The sequence below is a fragment of the Ptychodera flava genome, chromosome 19, assembly GCF_041260155.1.
Source record: "Ptychodera flava strain L36383 chromosome 19, AS_Pfla_20210202, whole genome shotgun sequence".
NCBI classification, from domain to species: domain Eukaryota; kingdom Metazoa; phylum Hemichordata; class Enteropneusta; family Ptychoderidae; genus Ptychodera; species Ptychodera flava.
Genome location: NC_091946.1, coordinates 26422665 through 26449576, shown reverse-complemented (window position 1 = coordinate 26449576; position 26912 = coordinate 26422665). Strand labels below are relative to the sequence as shown.

General features: G+C 37.1%; 2 protein-coding genes across 2 annotated transcripts; one reads left to right on the top strand and one right to left on the bottom strand.

Moving 5' to 3' along the window:
* Positions 1-84: 84 nt before the first annotated feature.
* Positions 85-8823, bottom strand: LOC139119090 (signal peptidase complex subunit 2-like). Its single transcript, XM_070682725.1, has 5 exons — positions 8657-8823; positions 6881-6964; positions 6119-6279; positions 4222-4356; positions 85-2267 (listed from the first exon to the last, which is right to left on the bottom strand). Exons 1-5 carry the CDS (start codon positions 8690-8692, stop codon positions 2081-2083), a joined length of 603 nt encoding a protein of 200 aa, XP_070538826.1. The 5' UTR covers positions 8693-8823; the 3' UTR covers positions 85-2080.
* Positions 8824-8886: 63 nt separating this feature from the next.
* Positions 8887-26630, top strand: LOC139119088 (intraflagellar transport protein 81 homolog). Its single transcript, XM_070682721.1, has 14 exons — positions 8887-9028; positions 9316-9473; positions 10089-10183; positions 10531-10711; positions 11492-11647; positions 13643-13753; positions 14538-14622; positions 14942-15105; positions 19308-19550; positions 22439-22588; positions 23092-23220; positions 23688-23864; positions 24644-24847; positions 25571-26630. The coding sequence occupies exons 2-14, from the start codon at positions 9330-9332 to the stop codon at positions 25754-25756; spliced, it is 2025 nt and encodes a 674-aa protein (XP_070538822.1). The 5' UTR covers positions 8887-9028; positions 9316-9329; the 3' UTR covers positions 25757-26630.
* The last annotated feature ends 282 nt before the right edge of the window (positions 26631-26912 follow it).

The following is a 26912-nucleotide window of genomic DNA, read 5'->3' as shown; positions in this document are numbered from 1 at the left end:
TTGTGTACCCAGCTCTCTCTGTATAGTATTCAATCTAGCTTTATCTAGTATTGTATCTATAAATTATGATACGTGCAATAGTCATCAACTTGCGCAAAAAAAAAAATCTTTATTCTGTGATTTTGTCAAGCATTCTCATTACAATAGAACATTTTCTTTAAAAAAGATCTTCAAAAAGGTAACTTTGTAAACTTGAAATCTCATTAGCTAAACTAATACATAGCTAAGGTTTACGAGTGAAGCAACTTGAAAAGTGTTTGGCGAGCAACTAATGATACATCAACACAACTGAACCATTTCCACATGTTTGACCCCCCTTGCCACCAAATTGTGGACCAGGCTTTTGTTTCTATGGCAAAATTAGACCATCTTACATTGCAGAAGGTGTGAAAAGGTATAATTTGCAGTTTTATTTTGGTAAAAGCTGGAGTTTTCAAACTCAGAAAATTGGTCCTACACACTTGGAAATGGTAATGACAGGGTTAAACTTTGGAGTTAGAACTAGGAAATTGCGTTCTTTAAAAATTACAGGGTACAGGGTCTTAAACTACAACATAAGTACATACTTGGGGTGCAATGTGGATACAGAAGTTTCAGGAATGAGTGGACAGTTGCTCTAGGAGCAAATCTTTAGAGGTTTAGAAGCATTTTTATGGATTTCTGACGAAAGGACTCATACTACCTACAGAGCAATGTTTGCAAAAAAAAATCCAAAATCCAAAGTGGTTTCCATTTGTTATATTTATAACTGTTTGGAATGGTGTTTCCCCTTCAAAATTCTAAGTACCAAATGCAGACAATAGCACAAGCTATCAAATTCCAATTTCATTGTCAATGTCAAGATTTGAAATGAGAACAAAATCCAGCGATGTACCATGACATCCATGTTTTAATACCAATTTTGTCACACAAGCAGGCTACAGAAGCCGTTTGCCAAATTCCATGAGTCACTCATTTGTTCTCCGTGACAAGATTGGATACAATATATCTACAGCTATTAAACATGGTCTGCACTAGAGATGGTTGCAAAGCCTAAATTGGATTTCATGTAGGCAGAATTTATAACTTTTCTGTGCTTGGGTACATCCAAATTACTTGAGTTTACCATTATTGGTACCCTTACAAGTTATTACCAACGTAATCTATTTTCACAATGCTGGTTATCCCTTCGAGTGTAGTAATTTTTCCCTTCAAAATTTTTGTGCAACATTTTACAAATTTTCATGAATTTTTCTGTAATTTTTTTGATAATTTCAAACTAAATGGACCTCAAATTTCAGCGTTCCAGTTTTTTATCAAAATTTTGGCAAAAATCTGAAAATAATTGGATTTGGGTATATTTTTTAAAGGCGACAAAAATTGACTTCGCCACTCAAAGGGTTAATGACGGGACAAAGATATTTCACTCACAGCTCTTTTGCTACATGATGCTTCATTGATCATCATGCAATGGAAGTACCAGTGTATAAAATAAACTGTATAAGATACATGAAGACTACACTGTGTGTGTATACAAGTAGTCTGTCATAGCAGGCTACCTGATCATAGGCCAAACATGCAAGAATTATTTCTTATGCGTACTTTGGTATATCTTACTGTAGGAATATAGATAATGCATGACAATACTGTGCACTCTGTGCAGAAAAATAAAACATAAAACAATAAAAATACAATTCTTGGGAAAATAGTAGCTGACTATATCTTGACTATGTAAAGCATAGCATGACAAGCATGAAAGATTTCTAGTATCGTAATGCAAACCTGCCACACATGCTACAGTGTGGACTTAGTCTTTAAGAAAAAAGATGTAAGAAAACACTCCTTTGAAGAAATGTAAAGCAAGCAACAAGATATACTTGCTTCACTTTAACCTTTAACCCTTTCAGATCAACACCTATTTACGGGTGTTAAAGCCTGAAAGAGTTGAGGTTCTTGTATCAAAGACACTTCATGGAAGATGGAAGTTAGCTTGTGCCTTGAGTTGACACTTTCATCCTTGTAATGTGGTAAAACTTCATAGTTTTCAATGGCTGAATGGATCTTTACAAAGAAATATGGTGTGAAAGGGTTAAATATCTTTTTATTTGTCTTTCTTTTCTCCAGAAATGCCGTCATGCAGTGCTCTCACTTCAGGTTCAAATTTGTCGGCTAACAGCAACCCATTTTCGTCAAACCACGTGGCTACAGACTTCTGTATCTGTGCTTGTCGTCTGTCTGATGACTTCCCATCGGTGAAGACCAATGTTAACGTATAAAGGTCATCAAATCTGTGGATTGAAATACAATGTTGGAACTTATCATGTATAGAGATATGTGTACGTGTGAATAAAGTTTCATGAGCAATAACTTCAGTCATCAAATTAGTGAAAAATACAGAATCATCTGGACAGTCTAAGATGTAAACTATTTGGTTGAATGAAAGTTAGAAATGAACTTGAATGCTGGTGAGAACGAAGGATCAAACCAGTTCAGTGAAACTGCTTCATAAAGCAAATTAGAATGGATTTACCAGTCTACATTGAGAGGTGATTAATACTGTTCTAAAGTCTAGAGTTTTAATTCCTAAATATATTCAAAATTATTCTGTACAATGCACAATCTATTATCTATAAATATTTATTATCGCTGGATTTGCACACAGTAAGAGGTATACTTTTCATGAATAAACATTATTAACTCCAAGTAGTAGATAATTCATTTCTGTAAGATACCAGAAGGGGTATTACCTGGCAAAAAAGTTCACTGATCTATCAGTCAAAATACTGTGATGCCACAAAATAAGCTCTATACGAGGACTTTGTAAAACAAAGTACAGTCATCGTTGATGACACAGTCCCCACTTGTTAATGGGTGCTTTGATTACAGGTCCTCAGAGAGGATAGAGTCCTCTTCATTAGGTCTGTGATGAAAATACTTTTGAATAAATACGCTTGATACATGTCTGTGTTGTAGTTCAGGACACGAAAAAAATCGCAATAAAATGGCCACATGGTGACCATATTGGATCGAATCACAAAACAAATCAATGTGCATATGTATGACATAGGTCAATGTCCTTGTACCAACTTTGATTAAAATCGGTTGAAATATGCCTGAGTTATGGCTTATCACATAACAAGTCAATGTGCATTTGTATGACATAGGTCGATGTCCTTGTACCAAGTTTGAATAAAATTGGTTGAGATATGCCTGAGTTATGGCTCTGTACATGAAAAAATCGTAACAAAATGGCCGCACAGCGGCCATATTGGATCGTATCACAAAACAAATTGATGTGCATAGCTATGACATTGGTCAATGTCCTTGTACGAACTTTGAATAAAATCTGTAGAAACATGCCTGAGTAATGGCTCTGTACATGAAAAAATCGAAATAAAATGGCCGCCTGGCGGCCATATTGGATCGTATCACAAAACAAATTGACGTGCATATGTATGACATTGGTCAATGTCCTTGTACCAAGTTTGAATAAAATCGGTTGAGATATGCCTGAGTTATGGCTCTGTACATGAAAAAATCGTAACAAAATGGCCGCACGGCCGCCATATTGGATCGTATCACAAAAAGAATTGACGTGCATATCTATGACATTGGTCAATGTCCTTGTACCAACTTTGAATAAAATCAGTTGAAACATGCCTGAATTATGGCTCTGTATATGAAAAAATCGTAATAAAATGGCCGCCTGGCAGCCATATTGGATCGTATCACAAAACAAATCGACGTGCATCTGTATGACATATGAAGTAATCCTTGTACCAACTTTGAATGAAATCGCTTCAGGCATTTCTGAGATATCTGCGTGAACGGACGGACGGACGGACGCACAGACGCACGCACGCACGCACGCACGCACGCACGCACACACGCACGGACATGACCAAACCTATAAGTCCCCCCGGACGGTGTCCGTGGGGACTAACAAAGTACAGTGAAACCTGTCTAAACCGAACCCTGTCTAAACTAGAAACCTGTTTAAACTGAACCCTATTCCAAGTCCCATTCTTTTGGAACTGTATGTTAAAAGGACCTCTATAAACCAAACCGAACAATTTTCTCAATCGCTGAATGGTTCAGTTTAGACAGGTTTCACTGTAACTGCTTTCTAAAACAAAGTATCTCATGCATGAGCAACTCTGAGAATAATGAAAATGAAATATGAAGACACGTGTGCATTCTGAGCAAGTTTGTCATCTGCAGCAAGTCTAACGGTTAATTTACCTTTTTAGAGTGGAAGAGAATTCATACACATCATCGGGATCAACTCCACATGGGTCTTTCTTGTGTGCTACCATGAAAATATTCTTTTCCTTGAGAGATGTGTAGGCAGTGATGACACCCATCAGAATGAAATATGTGAGACACAGTTAAGGAGTTTATGAAGACAAATAGATAATGAAGACGTAGAGACAAAAGATGATGCCAGAGGGGGGACCAAACCAATCAGATAGTAAATGTCTTTGAGCCAATTAAGGTTCCAAGACATGAAATTAAGGTTCCTTTTTAAGCTAACAATTCTTTAGTGGTTAATAAGCTCAGAACCCCCGTAAATTATATATTTCCGCAAAGCCTAGATATAGGGCAACATTGTGGTGACCATAGTGTCACCATTGTTTACATAACAATCACATGACAGGTAATTTGCATAACCTTTCAAAAATCGGTTTTCCCTATGTTTTGTTTCAATGCTTTGAGATATGTGGCTGAAATTTGTGTGAGTGCAAGCTGTTCTAAAGATCTTCCAAAGAGTGTCTCAGAATTTTTTAAAACTTTCTTAAACAATTTTTATTCCAGAAAAACTTCCAGAGGGGTGAATTTAACCCTAGTTGATTTCTTTAAAATTGTGCTCAAATAAAAACTAAGCAAGATATAAAAAATCTGAGACACACTTTTGAAGAGCGTTGTAACAGCTTGCATTCCAGCAAGTTTTAGTCAGATATTCTGAAGTATTGAGACAAAACATAGGGAAAACCGATTTTTGAAAGGTTATGCAAATTACTTGTCACGTGATAGTTATGTAAACAATGGTGACACTGTGGTTACCAAAATGTTCCCTATATCTAGGCTTTCAGAAAATGCATAATTTACCGGGGGTTCTGAGCTTATTAACCACCAGAGAATTGTTAGATTAAAGAGGTCAGTTTCTTGTCTTGGAACCAATTAGAAATTTCCTTGAAATTTGTTTGACAAAGCCAAAGATCTACGTATGTGCAATGACAAATTTGACACGTTATTTTGTAAACATTAAAAATTTGTAAATGTCACTTTAAACTAAAGACAATCATAAATTTGCCCTATATTAATATACAAACGATGATCAATTTGCCACAAGTCCATGCACAAATAATGAAAAAATTGTCATATGTTGTTGGTGACAAATTTGCCAAGTATGTCAGCGATATTCAATGATAAATTTGCAATATGTCAATGTACATACAATCGCAAAGATGCCATATGCCATTGTGCATAATTAAGATGGCACATTTGTCAATATCAATGTACATAAATGAAACATTTGCCAAACATTTGTCAAATGTTAATGTAAATATGATGACAGATTGGCCATATGTTATGCAGATAAAATCAAATCTTCTACACATAAATATATGTAAAATGACAGATTTGCCATCTGTAAGTAAAATGAAACTTGTTAACATTTCAATGTATGTAAAATGACAAATTTGCCAGAGTCATAAAGAATAATCCTGTACCAATATTCTAACATTGTCACCCTGTTCCCCCTAGACAATAGTAATAAGGTGACTTGAAGCAAAAGCTACATATGGGCCACTTGTTGCACTTTCTCTGTACATTGGCACAGCCCCTTCTTGTTGAGGTCTGAGATTGGCTCCACTGTGATATTAATGGTTGTGTGTTGTGTGGTACTACCAGGAAAATTACACAGTTGATTTTGATCAGCCTGATAAGTGAGCATATGAAATAGCCCTAATTTGACACTTGCACATATTTCTGATTATGGGATAATATACATATACACATTCTGTGACAGACATTTTTGAGGCACTATCTACTGCCCATGCATGAAGCCTACCATTTTCAAACCCGAATACACTGCACGTAGTCTGAAAGAAAAGCAGGGCATTCATAGAAAGGATATGACACAACACAGGCAATGAGAACAGGGCGTGAGTCTGGAAACGGATGCAGATAGTCATAGATTAAGGCAATAATAGCACACATGCAGGACACCGTACAAATAAACAGACGGATGTCCATCAAGTTGTGGTTCTCTTTGTATCCATAGCCTTCACACAGTACCTGAAAAAGCAAAGAAAAACCATTAACAACAATCCTTTTATTTGAAAATTCTTTTATTTGAGGGACTAATATCAGTGAAAGTGACAAATTATGCCCATATCAGTAATTCTGCCTTTATAGTGGTCTAGTGGACAATGGCATGGTAATGATCTATGGGCAAGTTACCTTGATCCTAATAGTAATATTTGATATAACTGTACCCAGGACAATCGAATTCCACTGGCAAGCCAATGACTGTGCCTCAATATTAGTCCTCTTGTCTAGAACCCATACAGTAGGTCAATTTTGAAGACATTTGGAAGAAACCGCATGGATACTATCAGTTGACTCTTAGCCCTCTGACTATCCAAAATTGAACTGATTTACTGCTCCTGATACAAGTCTCTGTTTTTACATTATATTCCCATTATGGTAACCAGACCTACAAGTAAAATGCTGGGAAGAGACTGAGGACTAGACTACCAATAAAAGTCCACAGAAATACGGACTCAAACAGTGTCATAATGAAATGTACAGTATAAAACCACAATAGTATAACTAAGTTATTTCTTTTTAGCTGGCACATGGAAATTTAAGAAATCTTCACTGATACAAAATTTACCTTCTTGGCTGCGTCGTCCAATGCATTTTTCACCGCAGATCCATCCCACTTATCAATCTTTATTGGAGCCCCATCTAGAGACCACTGAAAAGCATAATGGTATTGGGTTATATTATGTCATAATATACAAGGGCATGGACACAGGTGAATGAAATGTCCACTCAACAGTAATTTTATACCACATTGGACACCCCAGATCTAAATACGTATGGCAGGGTTCGTTTCTTGATGGCGGGAAAATCAAAAGGTTTGGTTAGGTGGTCCGGCTAATTTCTGCCAGTGACTGCCAGGAGGACTGCCCATGGAAAGTGTGGGCTTCGCCTTCACCTAGCTAAATTCCAATGAATCAATTTATTGAGCACAAAGTGCTAAAGAGGTGGTGAAATTAGTAACCACACACCCATTTTCTGTTGATTTTACTCAGCAAATCCATGTGTAACTCTGGCTCTTTTGCCATCATGCAAACTTGTTCAATACAAGGCATACAGTTTTTGGAATTTTTCCCACTCAAAATTATCCAATAAGAAAATACCTGTTAAATTCAAACTAGAGGAATTTCACAAGATGATAAAAGCAGATACCGATAAAATTTATTTGCATTTTCGGTTCAAATGACGACTGTTTTGCTTGAGCAGATACTCAGTCTGCCATCCCTATAAGAAAGTGGTATCATCTTAAAGTCAAGTTGGCTATGGCTATCCTCATGGAGTATCATCTTCCAGGTTCTGACATCACTGGTGTTTGTGGGCTGGGTAGTCTGCTCAATCAATCAATCACCTACCCAGTGCTCTGCCCTCTACCTCAGAAGAATACAAGCACTGAGCAGGTGATCGACTGATCAAGCAGCCTACCCAGGCCACAAAATGCCTGTCTGAAATCGACAGAAAATAGTCGGTGGCAACTAATCCCGCCACTCTTTTACGCATTTTATGCTTAATATAAGATGGATCATTGAACTTTTGCAAAAAAAGACCAGGCGAAGCTCTAATTTTCCTTGAGCAGTCACGGGCATTGCTGCAGTTTCGTAGCCCCGCAACTCCCCTTGAAGATTTTTTTCCCCAACACAAAAGAAGTCTTCAAGGGGAGTTGCTACGAAACTGCAGCAATCACAGGCAGTATCTAGTACTAGTACTATTAGGAGCCTTGGGTGTGTGATGGCAGTTCTGGAAAATACTCCCAAACCGCAGCAAACCTATGAAATAGTAATTTGTTACTGATAATCAGTGTATCAATTTCTCTGCAAAATTGTATGTTGACCTATGAGAGCTGGCATATTGAGTTGGCGTTCATCGGACAATGAAGGCAGGAGCGAGACATCCATGGCATGATCGGATTAAATAACACAAACGTTTTTTTCTTTCAGAATATCGTCCGGTGGTACATGGCCTTTATACAAACTTGTACATAGGTTTTTGTGTGTGTTTTACATTCTGTAGCAGTATTTCGAACAATTGTCCATGTTTAGCGCACGTAAAACGAGAAACAAAGATTTTAGAGACTGCTGACAGGTTTCACGTCTACCTATATTTCTGGATCACATTTTAACGACACAATGAGGAAGTCCAAAATCGAAGGACAGAGGCCTCTGTACAGATATTGTACACATGCTTCCACAATGAAACAGCTGCTTCATTGAAATTTCATTATTTCATACAAACGATATTCGACATTTATCCCGTTCATTACTTGAATACCAAGGACCAAAATCAAATAAAAGACACATTCATTGTTTAATGAAAAACTTTCCTTGAGGTGTGCGCAAGCAAAATCTCTTACCTTGCTCAGCACGCCGTCTTTCTTGTTGGCGGACATTTTTACCGGAAGTACACGTCCACTACAGCAAACCCTTTAACTGTACATTTTTAAGCGAAATGGCGGGTAGAGAATATTGTGAGCATTTGTTATCCCACTTGTTATCTTATTACGCAATTGACTGCTATAAGCTGTCACTAAATATATAAGATATTGTAAATCAACCTGAAATTTTGTTCCTTTACGCTTCAAAGAAAAGCGACACCTTCAGCGTAAAATCTAAAGCCACACAAGTGATCGATGATAAATACATCCGGGAGTTCACATTCTTGAGCGCCTTGGTGAAAACCGAAGCTGGAGTGAGCTGAAAGTGAGAAGACGTATGGTACATTTTAAGTGAGTTATCATTATTCTGAATACTGCAACAAAGATTTATTAGATATGTATTCTTAGAAAAGAGTACTTTTATATTTTGCAGAAGATGTTGATGTTTGTGTAGCAACTGCAACACAAACTATCTCTTGACAACCGTACCCACGCCACGCATACCTGTCCCGCTATCCGTGATGTGTCTAGCTCTGACAGTGCAATTCAGTGTTTTGAAAACAATGTGTTGAGAGGTAAATCGAGCAACGTTGAAAGCGCAAAACGCGGTGTATCACGACTGTTTCCTTTTATTACAGCTAAAACAGCCACCATGAGTGAACAATTGAAATACCTTGTTGATCAACTCAACAAGGAGCCTTTCAACAAGAGTTATAATCTCATCAGTTTTGATGCCTTGGAGGGACACCAGTTACTACAGATTCTGAACGATGTCTTTGCAGAAATCAATCCACAGGTAGGATGCTAAATATCAGAGGATGATATCGACGACCGATGAATTTCCACAGGGCTAATTGACTCAAAATAAAATGAACAAGAGATTAACATTGTGAGAAATGAACTAAAACACCACACCATTACAGACAACACTTCTTTTACTGTAGTGTATGTTTTGAGTGTGCAAAATTAAGCTCACAGTGGCAAACATAAGAACACGTTCAAAACTTATCATTTTATGAAAACCACTCTTCTCTTCAATTTTTTTTATCTCATTTGTATTTTCTGAACTAATATCACTGTATCAGAATCGTGACCACTGTATATTTGAAATTTTTATTTTGAATATACTTGTAGATTGATGAGGAAGAAATACAGATTTTTCAGTCTTTTCACCAGAATGATCTTTTGCCAGATTGTGTACTGTAGGAACTGGTATTAAATTACATCGGAATGTTTGAATGATACCAGCATACTGTGGCCTTAAAAAGACACCTTTTTCCCTATATGGACAGTGTATGTAATTGATCATCGTGAATAAGATTCATACAGACCACCAAACCTGTATTTGCTGTAAAGTACTAAGTAAAATATTTCTACACGAATAAGACATTCAAAACCATTGTCTTTCCAGAACAAAATGGATATCCGAGAGGAAGAAGCAGATCAGACTGCTGTACGTATGATGGGCACCTTGAAAGTTTTGAAATATGTACCGAAAGAAGATCCGTAAGTCGTTTTCCAAAAGTTTCACCGCCAGCTTTTCTCTGTTTCAACTTTTCAAAAGAACATTTTGCTGTAAACCCTTTGTTCGCAAAACTAAAACACCCAAGTTATTTTTGATAGGGTTTCTTTGCATGATGATCAGTGACTGTGTGAACTAAAAGAGGATGTGATCAGATGCGATGGCTATGTTATTTCCATTTTCTCTTCATAACATCAATAATGTGAACCGACACCAGACAGAACTTTACCTGAAGAAGTAAATTTGTTCCTGTTTCAAAACTTATGAGATATCAAACCTAAGGTATGAATGAAGGGCTTTCATGATCATCACTTTTTACCTTGCTGTGCAGGAGTCAATTTCGACAAGGCTTAGTCACCGGAGACAAGTTAGTAATACATCCGATTTTACAGTGGTTGCTGAAGAGGATACCAGATCTGAAAAAGCGTGCGTATTTGGCCAAATATCTGGTCAAAGTCGAGGTCCCTGAGGAGTTCATGGCTGATGATATGGTTGCTGAAATATATACCCAGGTAATGCTATTGTAAGATAATATCAGGCTTTGAGGGAACTTTTAACATGTAGCATTGGGAAGTGGTACACACATAAAAAAATCCATACAGTGGCAAAAGGTATTTTTCTGATAAATCCTATGAGAAACCATAAGTTGCCCGCTATGATTGCTATCATTCCCATAGTGGTACAAATAAGGCATCATGGCCCAGAAGTACTAGACTCATCATCAAAGGCTGGTGAGTTCGAGACTGGGAGTGGCATGAGTGGTGGACTCTCCCACAGGGGACGGTTAGCTTTGAGACCCTAGCTCGGTGTTGTGCCCTTGAGCAAGGCACTTTACTCCTCATTCCTTAATTGGTTAATGGGTTATGGGTACCTCATCCTGTAAATTGGCTTCTTGCCCGTTTGATAATGAAATGAGAAACATCATTTCATGGAAAAAGCTTGAACCGCAAGAGTCTTCAGATTGAACTTGCAAAGGTCATTCTGTTATTCTTTTGTAACACCTGTTGTTATTTATCAGGGGTGGGCAGTGTCAAGGGCCACATCTTGGATCACTAAATGTATGGATTTAACCATTTGCTGTCTCGTTGGTGAAAGTGATGTTTGAAAACAGTGCGCTGGTATGATAAAACAGCACATGCAGGCATTAGGAATTAGAGAACATGACCCCTAAAGTTGCATGGTACCTGTACAAGAATCAGCAAATCTTGATTGGATTTGCTTTCCCCATGATGATGTGGTTAATTTTACTATTCTCCATCTTGACCGTATTTCTTTTCCACTTCTCCCACCAGTATGAAGGACTTGTTGATACTTTCAAGTTGCTGCACAAGGAGGCTGAACGACTGAGGAACTCCACCTTCTCCACGTCAGAGATCAGAAAGGACATCAACCAAATGGAAGAAGAAAAAGAACAGTTGGTGAAAAGAATTGAGAGGTTGAAGAAGAAAGTAAGTGTGAAATGGATAAATATAATCTTTCTTAAAGGGTTCGTAGCTGTAATTTTGATGATTTTTTCATTTTTTAGCTATTATAGACTATAGTCTATAGAAGCTATTGGGATGGGTATCTATCCAGCATCCGTTGTCAGTCTGTATGTATGTATGTATGTATGTATCTATGTATGTATGTATGTGTGTCCGTTTGTGAGGATGTCCATCCACTTAAATATCTTGAGAACCACAGTACTTACAGATTTGATATTTGTTGTGTAGAAGCAAAATATGATTATGAGAAACTTTTTTTTTGTTTTTTGATATTGTTGACAATATGCAAATTAGATTTTAAAAAAGGCGTTTTTGGTAAAAAATCTCCTTCTTCGTAACCGCTGGTCAGACAGCTTTGATATTTAGTATACAGGTTCCTAGGGATGACCTAATGTAGATTTGTTTACATTTTGATGAAATATGTAAATTTGTATTTTTAAGGAATTTTTTTGTCATTTTTGGTCAAAAAGTTATTTCATCAAAACCGCTTGTCTGACAGCTTTGATATTTGGTATACAGGTCCCTAGGGATGACCTTAAATAGATTTGTTCTCATTGTGATGAAATATGCAAATTTGTATTTTTAAGGAAGTTTTTGTCGTTTTTGGTCAAAAAGTTATTTCATCAAAACCACTTATCTGACAGCTTTGATGTTTAGTATACAGTTTTGTAGTGATGACCTGAAGTTGATATATCAAAATTATGATGAAATCTGCAATTTTGTAATTTTTGGGCAATTTTTGCCATTTTTGATCAAAAAATTTGTCTCTCAAAAACTGCTCATTTGATAGCTTTGATATTTGGTACGCAGGTTTGTAGGGGTTATCTTATTTATAATGCATCAAAATAATGATGAAATCTGCAATTTTGTGTTTCTCGGGCACTTTTGCCATATTTATAGGCATAGATTGCAGTTTGCTATGCTGTCTATTGATGAATGTCTGTGTTTATAGGGGGCTCTGTAAGTATGAGCCATACTGAAACAGTTCCCCTACCATAAGAATATACTGTATTGCCAAAGACCTCTGCTCTCACTTTATCAGGTGTTATGCTATGTATGTCCTCTGTACCATCTATAGTAGCTTCAGGGACATTGGCCCTACGTTTTGTGTTTTTAATGTGAATGACAGTTTGTTGTTCTACTCCCAAAAGCTTGGGAGATGCGCAGTATTCAGCTTGTCAACTCAGCCTGTACATGTGTAAATTGCATCGTTGTTGTTGACAAGTAAATTCTGGTCGAGACTAGAATTCAAATGTAAACGAAAACAGTGCATTTTACATGGCATTGTACAGACACTGTGTTGACAAGCTAGATAGTAGGTATTACAACATGCACTGGCAAGTAGAACAAGTACTTGCAAATGACATACAGAACAAAATGGTGAAAAAAATCATCAAAGGTGTATCTACTGGCCGTTCAAGCTCCTATATGTAGTTGACATGTAAGTCTATGGCAATATTATGAGCTATCAGAGTAGCAGTGTAAGCGTCTCTGTCTTTATGTATGTATGTATACATGCTTGTGTAGGATTTTGATATGTGCCAGGGACAAATTCAAAATCTTACCCAACATCAGTGTTTTTGTCAAAATAGCACCCGAATAAATTTTACTAAGGTTCCCAGTCATGTTACTGGTGTCCTCACAGTATTTTCAAAGCTAGTATATAATGAGCAACATATATGGTAAACGGGCTCAGTAGCCATTTACTTATCTTTCCAAAAATTAGTAAAAATTATAACTTGTTCAACTTTTATGCTTCCAGCCAAGGAACACATTATCACTGGTGTAAGGATACAAGTAGCACAATACCAATTACACAATAATGGAAACACATTTTAAATAAACCAATTATCGAGATAGGGGAGAGATATATAGTGTTTCAAAACAATGGATCAATGCCTAACATTGTAGGCAAGAAAGTGTACTTAATGCATGACTGGTTGTGTTCCCATCATACAGGTAGAAACAGTTCCAAACCATGAAAGAATGCTGGAAATAGCCCGGAACTACCGGAAAGAGACGGAGAGAGAATCAACCATCGCACAGCAGAAATTGGAACAGAAAAATCAGGTGGGGAGTCTCTCATGGAATAGTCATTGGGTTGTGTTGAGAGCAAAGCTAGTGCATCTTTCTTGAAATGCCTTATGTCTGTGATACACAGTTCTCAGCTTTTTGATAGGGTATCAGCAAAATTTGGTACTAGACAAACAAATTATCCCATATGTACCAGCTCTTGAAGTTCAACATGGCAACCTTCCATATAAGTCTGAAGGAAAAAAATAAATTTCTGATTTTCACAAAAGTGAAGCGGTGAAAAATGTAGTTACTCATGAGCTTCAAAATGAGCCCCACAAGTAGTAGACCATGAAAAGTATTGTAAAAATAGGGCCGTTCACAGTCTCTCATTAATATGCAAAAATAAATATTTGTCTGCATTTTTAGATTACGCTTTTGAAAATTACGCATGCAAAAACGACGTAAATACATCTCAGTGGGCGACTGCTAGTGTAACAGTTAATACTAAAAAACATATTCACGACTCAGAGTACAAGCTGCAAAAACAGCCACGCATGCAACATTGATAAAATTTGTCCGCATTTCAAGCTGCGTGTCCGATGTCGCGCGCGTACAGCTATATTTAGTAACAGACCTGTAACCGTGAACAGCGCTATTAGAGAGTCTGAATATCTCTCCCCTAAGCGCATTCTACTTTCAAATGGCAAAGCTGCTAACTGGCCTGGGAAACTGAACGACATGTCAATGAATGTCAATGAGTGAAATCAACAAGTTCTGCATGAAATGCTATCTAGTAGTACACACTATACTTTACAATCAAACTGATTTTCATCCACAGCTTTTGCATGCAGAACAGAGATACCAAAGAACAATACATTCCCTCAAAGATCTGAAACAGACAACAGCAGGGGCCTCAGCTGACGGTGAGTGAAATCTAGATTGTCTTTAATTATTAACTCTTGCAGTCTTCTACTACAGATATGATATAATGTGAGTGTCTGTGAGTCAGTCTGTCAACAACAAGTCATCATTTATTCTTAAAACTTCAATATACTGCAGCATTTTCTAATGTATTTAGGCTGTAGTCATCCTCACAATCGACATAAATTCCTCCCACCAGTCCAGTTGGAAGGGTTTGAACTTCATAACTCCAGAAGTAGATAGAGATTCATGTTCAGATACAGGACAAAGTTTTTGCTCTGTACATTGTGTATTGCTGAACATTTTGTCCTCACACTGTAGGTCTGATCAAGAAACTGGAAGAAGAAAACAAAGTGAATGCCTACCTGTGCCAGGAGAAACTGCCGAAAGAGATTGAGGCCAAACGCAAGACAGTTCAAGATTTACAGAGAGTGATTTCAGAGCCAGCCATGGGACAGTCAGATCTGGATGAACTGGACAAGAAGGTGAACTAACATTTGCAAATTTGAAACGATGCATCATATCTTGTTTTTGGATGTACTGTGATATTACATACACAGTATACTGGTTATTTGAGAAACCCTGATATGATCTTAGCAGGATTCACATGATATAATCTTATATGATACGATATGATATGATTTGATGTCAAGTGACACAGCTATATGAGGCATGATGAGCAGGATTTGATAGATACATGTACAGTTGATTTCAAATTACCATTTGTACAGTATTATCACACAAAGTTTCATGTTGCTTTTCCCAACGAAGATAAGTTACCATTTGTAAGATACTATTTTTGACATTTTGATGTCTAAGACCCCTTTTGATGATAAGGTACAGCTTGTATGATATTATCATCCCTTTGGCTGATAAATGGGATTATATGATACTAGTATATTGATGGCACAAATGCAGCGATCTGATTGGTTGAGATGTGAAAAGAACCATGGTATATTGGCGATATACCACGGTTGGCACACACGCAAGCTTTGTGCCAGAGGAAAAATCCTTTTGTGACGTTCCATGCCAGAATTTCAATATACTATTATGATACAATAACAATAAATCACACCCAGCAACGGTATACCACTCGATTTTGACCAGTCCACTTCATATCATCATGAAAATGTTGAGGAGTGCTGGAACAGTCTTCATGCTAAACTACAAGATACTGTTACAGCGACGGCACGAGTTATCGGAACACCAAATTAGGTAATTACCCAGCAACTTAGCTGAGCACTTTGCAATTTGACCTGGCATTTACTAAACAAGAGTCTGTTTTATTGTCTGAAGACTGATAAGATATCCACCAAACTTAGCAGGCAGCTCCCACTGAGTAAATTGATATGCCTACACAGGAACAACCCATTTTCAACTGGCATCTAGTTCATGGGAAAATTGTGAAAAGGGGGAATAAATATTATGATGTAACACAATCTATTGTACTCATTTTGTGTCCTGGGCCTGAACCTGACAGGTTTTGCCTCTGTATGTTATTTGGAATTGAAACATCGCAGCATCCCTTGTAAATCTAGAGTTACAAAACTCGTCAAATTTACCACCTTCCATGAGCCCACCACCGACGTTGATGGAACAGTCCATTTTTATCATATGATTGGATGGTTGCTCTGACAGTCAGTTTTTCTTCAATGTATGTAATTGTGATTAAAAAACTGGTAATAACATGCATATATACAAAAACAGGACACAAAATGACAGCGGCAAATCATGTTTAACACTTTACAACATTTTATTCCGATCCTTCAAAACTCTCCCATCAACTACATGCAGCTGCCAGTCAAAAATGTTTTTTGCAGTGCAGGTATATCAGTTTACTCAGTGGAGGAGCTGCCTGCTGAGTGTGGTGGATATCTTATCAGTCTTCAGACAATAAAACAGACACTTGTTTAGGTAAACGCCAGGTCAAATAGCAAAGTACTCAGCCAAGTTGCTGGGTAATTACTTAATTAAGTGTTCCAATAACTTGTGCGCCAAGTGTAATAAGATCACTCCATTGCAAAATAAGAAGAAAGGTAAACGACCGCTGTGGATGAATAGGAAGATATTAAAATGTATAAGGAAGAAATACCATGTGTGGAAGAGATATGTATCCACTAAGGACTACAGTGACTATCATGAGTATAAACAATCTCAGCAAAGAGTAAATAAAGAGGTTCGCCAAGCAAAACGCCTCTTCGAAAGAAAACTATGTGGTAACATAAAGAAGGACCCAAAAAGTTTTTACTCGTATATTAGAAGGAAACAGAAAACCAAGACACTGTTGGACCATTAAAGGACAATACAGGCAAAGTGATAGACTCAGATAAGGAAACAGCTGAGACATTGAACAATTTCTTTAGTTCTGTTTTTACCAAAGAAGACACCAGTAATATTCCACAGCCAAAACTACTTCTTACGAAGGAAAACGACTGGCTAACTGACATTATTATAACAGCTGAAGATGTATACAAAGAGTTAATGAAGCTAAATCCACACAAAACTCCAGGTCCAGATAGCATCCACCCAAGAGTCTTACGGGAACTTGCTGAAGAAATTTCATCACCAATTGCAGTCATTTATAATCTATCACTGAAGCATGGAGTCATCCCAGAGGCTTGGAGAAGAGCAAATGTTTCACCGATATACAAAAAAGGCCCTAAACACAGTGCAGGAAACTACAGACCAGTTAGCCTTACAGCTGTTCTTTGTAAAGTTCTGGAGACGATAATTAGAGATTCCATAGTCAACCACTTAGAAAAGTTTACACTTATTAAGGACAGCCAACATGGATTTACTTCTGGTCTGTCATGTGTGACAAATTTATTGGTATTTTTAAACTATGTAACAAAGGCTATTGATGATGGTGATCCAGTAGACATTGCATATCTAGACTTTAGTAAGGCTTTCGATAAAGTTCCCCATGTAAGACTGGCTGCGAAACTGAAAGCCCATGGTATAACAGGACATTTTGGAAGCTGGATTAGTAATTGGCTATCAAATAGATATCAGCGAACAGTACTAAGAGGAGCGGAATCACAATGGTTACCGGTTACAAGTGGTGTTCCACAAGGATCTGTATTGGGACCAGTTCTGTTTTTGATCTATATTAATGACATTGACAATGCTGTAAATTCATTCATGTTGAAGTTTGCTGATGACACTAAACTCTGTACAATTGTAAATTCCATTGATGATAAGAACAATTTCCAAGAGGATTTAATCAAGTTAACAGAATGGTCTTCTGATTGGCAAATGGCCTTTAATGTTGACAAGTGTAAGGTAATGCACATTGGCAGAACAAATCCAGCATATGACTACACAATGAATGACATTCAGCTGAAAGTTGCAACAGAAGAAAAGGACTTGGGTGTTTTAATTCATAACTCACTAAAGCCAAGCAATCAATGTGCAGCAGCAGCAATGAAAGCAAACAGAACACTTGGAATGATTAAAAGGAACATAACGTACAAATCAAAATATATCATCATGAAACTATACAAATCTCTTGTCAGGCCACACTTGGAGTATGCAATTCAATGTTGGAACCCATATTACAGGAAGGACATAGATCTACTTGAGAACATACAAAGAAGAGCTACCAAGTTAATACCAGAGCTGCAGCATTTGTGTTATAAGACAGGCTAAAGGCTTTGAACTTAACTACATTGGAGGAAAGACGACGTCGTGGGGACATGATTCAGGTCTTTCGGATTCTAAAAGGATGGGATAAAGTAGCTGTAGACAAACTATTTACATTTGCCCATTCAAGCAAAACCAGAGGACACTCACTAAAGCTTGCCAAATCAACCGTCAGATTGGACACTAGGAAACATTTTTTCACTCAACGGACTGTATCCCACTGGAATGACTTACCTGAGCATGTTATTCAAGCCAAAACTGTGTGTGACTTTAAAATAAGACTGGACCAGCATATTAACAGAATGAGGGATTATATAAGCCTTTCAGGCTTCCTTCCCTATCTTGCCATGGTTTTTTTTTTTCCATGGCAATCATAGTAAATCATAGTAAATCATATAGGCCTCGCTATTGCTCGTGCATATATGTCGTGAACTGGTCAAAATCTTGTGTGTGTGCTTTATAGCTTAAATATTTTATGTTGTAATGTGTTACAAAATTGTGATATGATCCATTCAATAAGCTTAAATTTTATCTCGGTGATTCCATATAAGTTATTCAATATAACTGCAAATTTGTATTAACATGTTATTCACTATAACCACAAATTTACATTTATAAATTGTTCAGCTTAACCGCTAATTTAAATACATAAGTTATAACTGTATAACTGCAAATTGGCATATATATATCCATGTATAGTAAAAGTGACATGCCAGCCTTGTTTACTCATTGAAGGTCAGGAGCACCTTACAGTATGGGCAGGTCACTTTTTTATTTGGGCACCCTTAGTGAAAATCCATGATTGGCTAATGTAAATACAGGTGGCCAAATTCCTTTAAGTTGCTCACCCCTAATTTCTTATGGATAGGTCCACGTTCACCGTGGATAACAATTGATTTGGATGAAACCATAATGTTAAAAGTGAATAATCATGTCCATAAAATTGGGGCTGTCATAATAGTCCTGAAGTTCTAAAATTACATCAAAACCTGATAAACATTTGATCATTTTCACTAACCATTTCTGACACCTGCTTTGTTCACAGATCCGTGCTGTCAATGCTGAGATTAACCAGCTCATCGAAAAGAGAATGATGAGAAATGACCCCATCGATGACAAGCTGTCACTCTTCAGACAGCAGGCGTCCATCATCGCCAGGAAGAAGGAGGCAGCAGCTGAGGTTCTATCGGAGACAAAGGAAGAGCTTCAGGCCTGTCAGAGAGAAGTACGGGAGAAGAGAGAGCAAGCAAAGAGTGTGCAAGGGGAAGAGGTTCTTAAAGGAGATGATGTAAGTTCTTATATTGTCATAACCTGTTCATTCCCAATAAACAGGTCCAAAATCACCATTCATAACAATAAGTTTGGGCCAAACCATGGTGATGAAGGGGTTAAACCAACACTGCACACGATATACATCACAGGTGTCATGTTAATCATAACTCCTTTCAGTGCTGTAAACACAGTTAGGTGATAATTGTTTTGTTCCAGGCATTCTCATACATAGGGCTTACCATAGTCATGAATATTCATGTCAGCTGACATTTTGGAAAAATGTAGAGTCATTTGTGTCTGGCAGTGATGATCAATTGAATTCTATGAACCGCCAACAAGTTAGTTTAGTTCAATCTGTCTCTAGTCAAGCATCATGATATGTTATGTTACCATGTAGTGATGTGATTTCTACATAGATTTTCAGTTCAAATTTTCAAAATCATGAGTAGCACTACTGCATATTCAGCTTTTCTGGCTTTTGAAATATTTGAAAGAGAATTGCACTATCGTTCAAGTGCAACTTATACTGGGGATTTAGCATGAAATCGATAGACAGCTACAATAATAATAAATTATATATCAAAAGAAAGCTCTCTTCAAGACCAATTGATTGCATTTGTTTGATGAAAATCGGTTCAGTACATGCAGAGATATATCCTGTTGAATTAGAAAAAAACTTTCTCCTATTTAGAAATTATGCCATGGTAGACACCTGTAGTTATCATAACCACCAGGTGACCCCATTTTGAACATTGTTTGAGGAAACTAGAATTGCAATTTCTTGTGCTTTTTGCAATAACTCAAGCATTTCTTATTGAAAATTGATGAAATTTTTTGTGGATATTGCTGACGAAATGTTCAATGGTTTTTAATTTTTTTTAAATGAAAAAGGTTATTTAGAATGCTGTTTACAAGGTAAACAAAAAAACAATACCTGTAAAAAATCAAATGATACCTGTGACATTGATCGCTGTATGCATTATGTATCGTGAACATCTACAGAAATATGATAATCATATTCCATAATATTTACTTTGTATATATGAAAAAAGTTATTTAGATTTATATTTACAAGGTAAACAAATAAACAACAATACCTGTAAACAATCAAATGATACCTGTGACATTTTAGAACTTGATTTAAATTTAACAAAATATTTTTTTAGATTTTTTTAATTTGAACTTCGAATTTTTTAAAAAATTTTGTGTGATTACAACTTTTATTAAATGATTATGAAATATGTCCGATTAATGTCGATTTAAAGTTAAAACAAAGAACTTTTCCAAAAAGTCAAAAAAACTTCGTTCTCAACCCTTTGTCAATGCCGTAAAACAGCAACACGCATTTATAGAATGAACAACTGCATTAAACTGGATGCAAAGTTAAGCTGCCCCGGAAATAACATAGACCCTCGAACATGTCGAAGTCAGCGATCCGAAATACAAACCAGTATAAATACAACTTTTCAAAGTCCGGGACACCATCAATGAGGAAAGAACAAATTAATAATCTATGGCCTTGTTCTTCAGAGAGAACCAAAATAGTCCCCTTCTCGGGAACTAAAGATAGAAACTATAATTTCAGTATAGTATCGGCAAAGTGTGGTGCTCGTGCGTATGCCTACACTGCAGTGCAGTGCTGGCATGACAACTTCTCAGTGTCTATCGAAAAATATCACCGGAAGTCAAACTACTTCGAACAAGATAACGTTTGAAAAGGTAAAGTATATTTCTCTAGTTCCTTGCGTTAGATAAGAAATCAGACAAATCTAGCTGCAAAATCATGAACGTCGGAACTCAGCTTAGACTTCCTGACACAGAACATGCGGCGAAGCGCCGATTACTTGTATGTGATTCCTGGGAGTGCCCGGATGTAAAGTTGGGGTGAAACCATACTCGCTAAAAAGGGCCTTAAGCATCATTTTTCGCATTGTCAGACTCGTAATAATTGCAGAATTACAATTAATATTTATCATAAAATTAATTTTGGGGCCGAACGTTTAAGGAAATCAAGATTTTCTTTCAAAAAAACACAAACGAAACACAAAGTTTGATCACAGATTGAGTTTTTCTCGGCGATTTTCACGTTTGCCCCCTCAAAATGAAGCCCATGATCTCTACTTTCGTACCACCCCTAAAAAATAGTGATGCGATCAGAATAAGTCATGCGGAGAGCCTATCAAAGAGGTATATGTTCGATCTCCTTCGCGGGACATTCGAGGTCACGGCACAACGCTCATAATGGACGCCAAAATCGCCGGTACGCGTGAGTTTGTAGTCGTGCTGCTTTGCCATTTATTGTAGTACAAAAGTGAAAATTTCCCAAAATGAAGTTAAAATAATAATCTTCAACACTACAGTTTCATTTTCTCTGATTATTTGGTCTATTTAAGAATTAACACGAAAGTTCGGACTAGACCTGCATCGAACGCGTACGTTCAACACAAATGTCACGTGACCTAAAATCCCTACTTATACTGAGTTAGCGCATGCAAATTTACATAATAATATATAGCATCTGGGTGGCGTTGAAAATGGCCAATCACCATTGGACAAAGAAAATACAACGCTTGCAGGCAAGCCGTGCCACTTCGATGCCTGGTATGCATCTTTTTTACACACACTAAACATTTCATATCATTAACAGGAAGGAACCTAATGACAGGTCTGGTCGTAAAGACATTAATTTGCACCCAGACAGGTGATAGTAATCTGTCTCAAGGCTTACATGTCAGATATATTTCGGTGTCGGTTTTCTGTTGTTTATCCTGTACAAGCAATCCAGTCATAACATGTAACATTTAAACTGCAAGATTTATTGATCTAAAAATCAAAAAGTTCAAAGAACATTGGTTTTTAAGGTGTTTACAACTTAAAACATGTGCTTTCTTGTGTTGTCAACAGTTCAAACGTTACGTCAACAAGCTGAGAGGTAAGAGTACAGTGTACAAGAAGAAAAGACAAGAACTAGCTGAACTCAGAGCTGAATACGGCGTGCTGTCCAGAACTGAGGAAATACTGAAACAAAGAGATGGCCAGGTTTCATATGCATTGGTGAGTCCCTGTCAACCAGTTTCAGGCTTCTCCACAAGGGGTGTTTTGAGCAGTTTTTGGAGCAATCTATTCATATGATATTAACCATACAAATAGACAAACACTTTCACAACAATACGAAGGAAGATGCAAATTATGCAGTGTTATGTAAATTCGCCTACCCTCTGGGAAAAAAAATCATCAATCATCAATATTTTACCATCATCTCTGCTGTCCGTTATAAATTGTAGTAAGACCTGCTCATAACTTTTATAATGATAGCTAAATGATAGCTAGCTAATATAGGTCTTCTTTTAGATGCCCAAAGATGTGTGAATTGACCATATCTTGTTCTGCAAATGCAGCAAAACAGCAACAGCACTTAAAGTCTGTTCTGTCGAAAATCATACCACGCAAAAAGTGGAAATCAACAAAAACTGCCTGAAACACTTTCACACTGGAAGAAGCTTTTTAGGAATCCTTGATATTGGTCAATTGCCTCATCATCTGTCAATTCTTTACAGTCCCATCTTGAGGCAAAGAAGGGTGTGTCGGGCTACCAAGACACTCAGGAAGAACTGGAAAAAGTCTCAACCATCAAGAGTGAATTGGATGAGATGAAAGGAAAAACACTGGAAGATATGTCGGAAATGGTAAGTGTGATGACCTCTGAACTTTGACCAGTGACCAGTATACCTCCCACCTGAAATCAAGTTAAGAATGATTGGAAATTACATAAGAAGATTGCATGAAGTGATTATTGCTAACATTCGCAGTTATTGAAAAATCGACTTTGTCACATTTTGCGAAATAAAAAGGCTTTACAAATTACGTTTCTATTGTCAGAGAAGTGGTGCGATGGAGAAGTCACAGTAACACTAAAATCTTACTCTTGAAAAAAAAATTTCATGTTTCAAAAATTTACCATGTCACAGTAACTGTGTTACATGTCACTATTACTCTGACCTTTAAAATTTTTGAATGTGAAAGTTTTAATGTTGGGGTAATATGTTCATATAGTTGTTTTCGAACATCCTTACTTTTTAGAGAATAAAAAATTTACATTGAAGGGTTTCAGTGTGACAACAAGAGTGAAATGTACAATTGTTACTTGTCACAGGTGAGGAAATTAACACAGACCATTGCAAACAAGAAGTCTGCCCTGGCGCCTGTCATCAAAGAATTACGTCCGTTACGACAACGTTGTCAAGAAATACAACAGGTGTACGATGAGAAGAAAGCACAGTATGACACAATGGCAGCTGGTCTTGAAAGTAACAGATCCAAGCTAGAACAGGTCAGTGAATGTTCAGATTCAGTGTTATTCATTTTTAACTGCATTAATTTGCCTTCAGTGTACTAAAAATACAGCAGCTTGAATTGCCACAGCCTTGAAAAATTACACTATATGAATCTGGTTCTTCAGTATCTTGCAAGTGAGTAGTTCAAGACTCTTGATCTTAAGATTTTTGTGCCAACTTACAAGACTGTCAATGGCCAAGCAAACTGCTTACCGAAGTGCGACCACCGAATGTATTTTTCTAACATTGGTGACAAATATACAACAAAGATTAAAATATTAAAAAAAAAGTTTGACATGCAAGTCAAATATGGCCACTGCGAGCTTGTAAAGGAAAACTGTCAACAGTCAACCAAATTCTTCACCAACGATTGAAAGAGTGACATTTTCAAAGACAAAATGGCCTTGTAACAGGAATCAAAAACATCTCATTGAAGGTTGGATGGTATATTTTTGCATAATGCAAAAAGGTACAGCTAACGAGGCTTTAACCCGTACAAACCTGATTGATCATTGCATTCTGACTATAAAAATTTTTATGAATATCTCAATACAGACTGAAACTTTGTGGAGGGCAGAATTGAAGACATTCCCAATGTTGAAATATTCAGTACTAGCCTTGCAAACACAATGTAATATTGCATTGATAAATTAATCCAAGCATGAACTTAAATCCAGTCATCTACAATAATAGTGGACATCATACACATAGGCTGCATTGACAAGTTCATAAAAATATGTCATCACTGTGTGATTGATCACATGTTAACTTACAGGAAGTGCGTGCATACAGAGAGGAGTGCGCCCAGGAAGAAAGTCGCTTTCATTATCTGAATTGCATGACAAAAATTATCGAGCTTCAACAACAGAGGGTGGCCGACGAAATGAAAGCGTATGTGTCATCAGACCCTCAGGAGAAGAAGAAAGCTTTCCGTGAGCAGTACACGAGAAAAATTCAAGAACAGGAAAATTTGGGCAAGGTGAGAGAGGTCAACCTGAACCTGTTCACCCCCAACTCCTTGTAAACAGGTCCACATTCACCATTGATAACAATAGGTTTGGGCCAAACCATGGTGATGAAAGGGTTCGATTGGAATGTGAGCTCCACAGACAGCTGCTTTATAGGAGGAACATGCTATGTGACTGTGCAAGGAATAAACTTGAACCTGCTAGATGCAGGTGTTGTCTCCTGTACAAGCATGCTTTCTGAACACATTACTATTAAAAATTCATAATTTTTGAACTTCTAGAACAGTTGTAAATAAATATTATTATGCACCTATCAATGTTTTCCACAAGGCTGGGGAGTGCAGGCCTAACAGGGAAATTTAACATTGTTTTGTCCAAGCCAGATCAAATTTCCCACCAGCAGGCTACAAAAATATGTCAAATACCCAAGGGTGGGGGAAAATAGAGGCTACATGTAGATAATGTAGACTTGATGTCTGTCAAAATTAAATCTACAATTTTGTGGCATTGTCAAATCCCCCTCCAGGTGTATTATGGGGATCAAATTCCCCTTTCTTTGGATAGGATTTGCGATTGATTTCATGTGTTTGACCGTACACATTGAAAGGTCAAGGGTTAATATCTTTCTTTCTGCTACATTTTGGCAAACCTGCTTCTTATCAACTGTGTGAAATGTCAATACTTAGTGATCATTGATTTCATGGATGTGGTTTTTTCTTTCTGTCTTTATTCAGGGTCTGCGTGAGAAGCAGAAGGCCGTCAGAGAAAGTCACGGTCCGAGCATGAGACAGATGAAGATGTGGAAGGACTTTGAAATGTTGATGGACTGCAAGAGGCAGTGTTTGCAGAAAGAACAGAATCAGCCAGACAGCGGCACAGTGATACGGGATGACGGGGGAGAAGACAGACTCGTTCTATAGGTTGCTTTATCAAAGTCAAAGAAATTGTGTCGTGGATTCACTGTATCAAAGTCAGAGAAATTAGGGCCTGCAAATGTGTTGATTTCACAATTTTCTGCCGTTATTTTGTTGTTTCATTTTGTCTTGAAGAATTTTACTTTTTCAGAAGTGCAATGCCATGGCTCAAGAACAAAGAAATAATAATGAGATTTAACCAGTTTTTTTTTCCCCTATAAAGAAAGATCAAGCGTCATTTGCTCAACCTTGAACTTCTGTTATTAAATCCAAATCGGCCCAGAGTAGGGAATTTTCAGATCTTTGAATCTGCACTCTTGTTTTTATTCAGTGCCAAGTTTTATGTTGCAGAATTAACGTGAATTAATGTCAATACAAGATGTACTCACCAAGCTGGTGATGTGCCCTGGCTTGTAAAAGTGCTCTGTGCATCACATCAAAATTGTGTAAAATAAACCGAAAAGAGAAATTGTTATGCCAGTTACAAACTTTCATTCCAGTTACATTGTAAAATAAGGCCTCTTCTATGTATGACTTTGTACATAAATCTGTAGAGAAACTTTTCAAGGACTCAACAACTTCAGTGCTGTTAATATGAACTCTGAACTCTCTTGTATATACATGTGCCTGTCCATATCAGTGACAGTTTCTTACAACAAACCAAACTCATTACAACAAACTAGCTTATCCTACGTGTAGTTGGTAAGCACATAAGCCGTCCATATATTTCAAGTTAGATACTTACACTTTGTAGCACTCGACAACGTGATGAAAAAAAAACTTTCCCCACCTTTAAATTAAGAGTCTTGTCAGTTATTGTATTGTAGTTTTATCTTCACATTTGTGTAAATATTAAACGTCGACATAAAAAACGTTGCAACATTGTCGTCTTTGTACACTTTCTTTTCATAGAGTCCTATCTGCTATACCCCAGCAAAATGTACACACCTTAGTTTGGAATCAAAACGTGGAGTAATTTTCTATCAACATACACTGAAAATCAAACTCTTCTAATTTTTTGTTTTAAAATGTTATTTTCATCAAAGAAACACTGTACTTTGGGAGCTGTTGTTATTTGCGACGGGATGGGGGTGGGGATGGGGGGAGTCACTCAAAAATGATGGACAGGGATTACTCAAAAACTGATAAACATGAGGAGTGC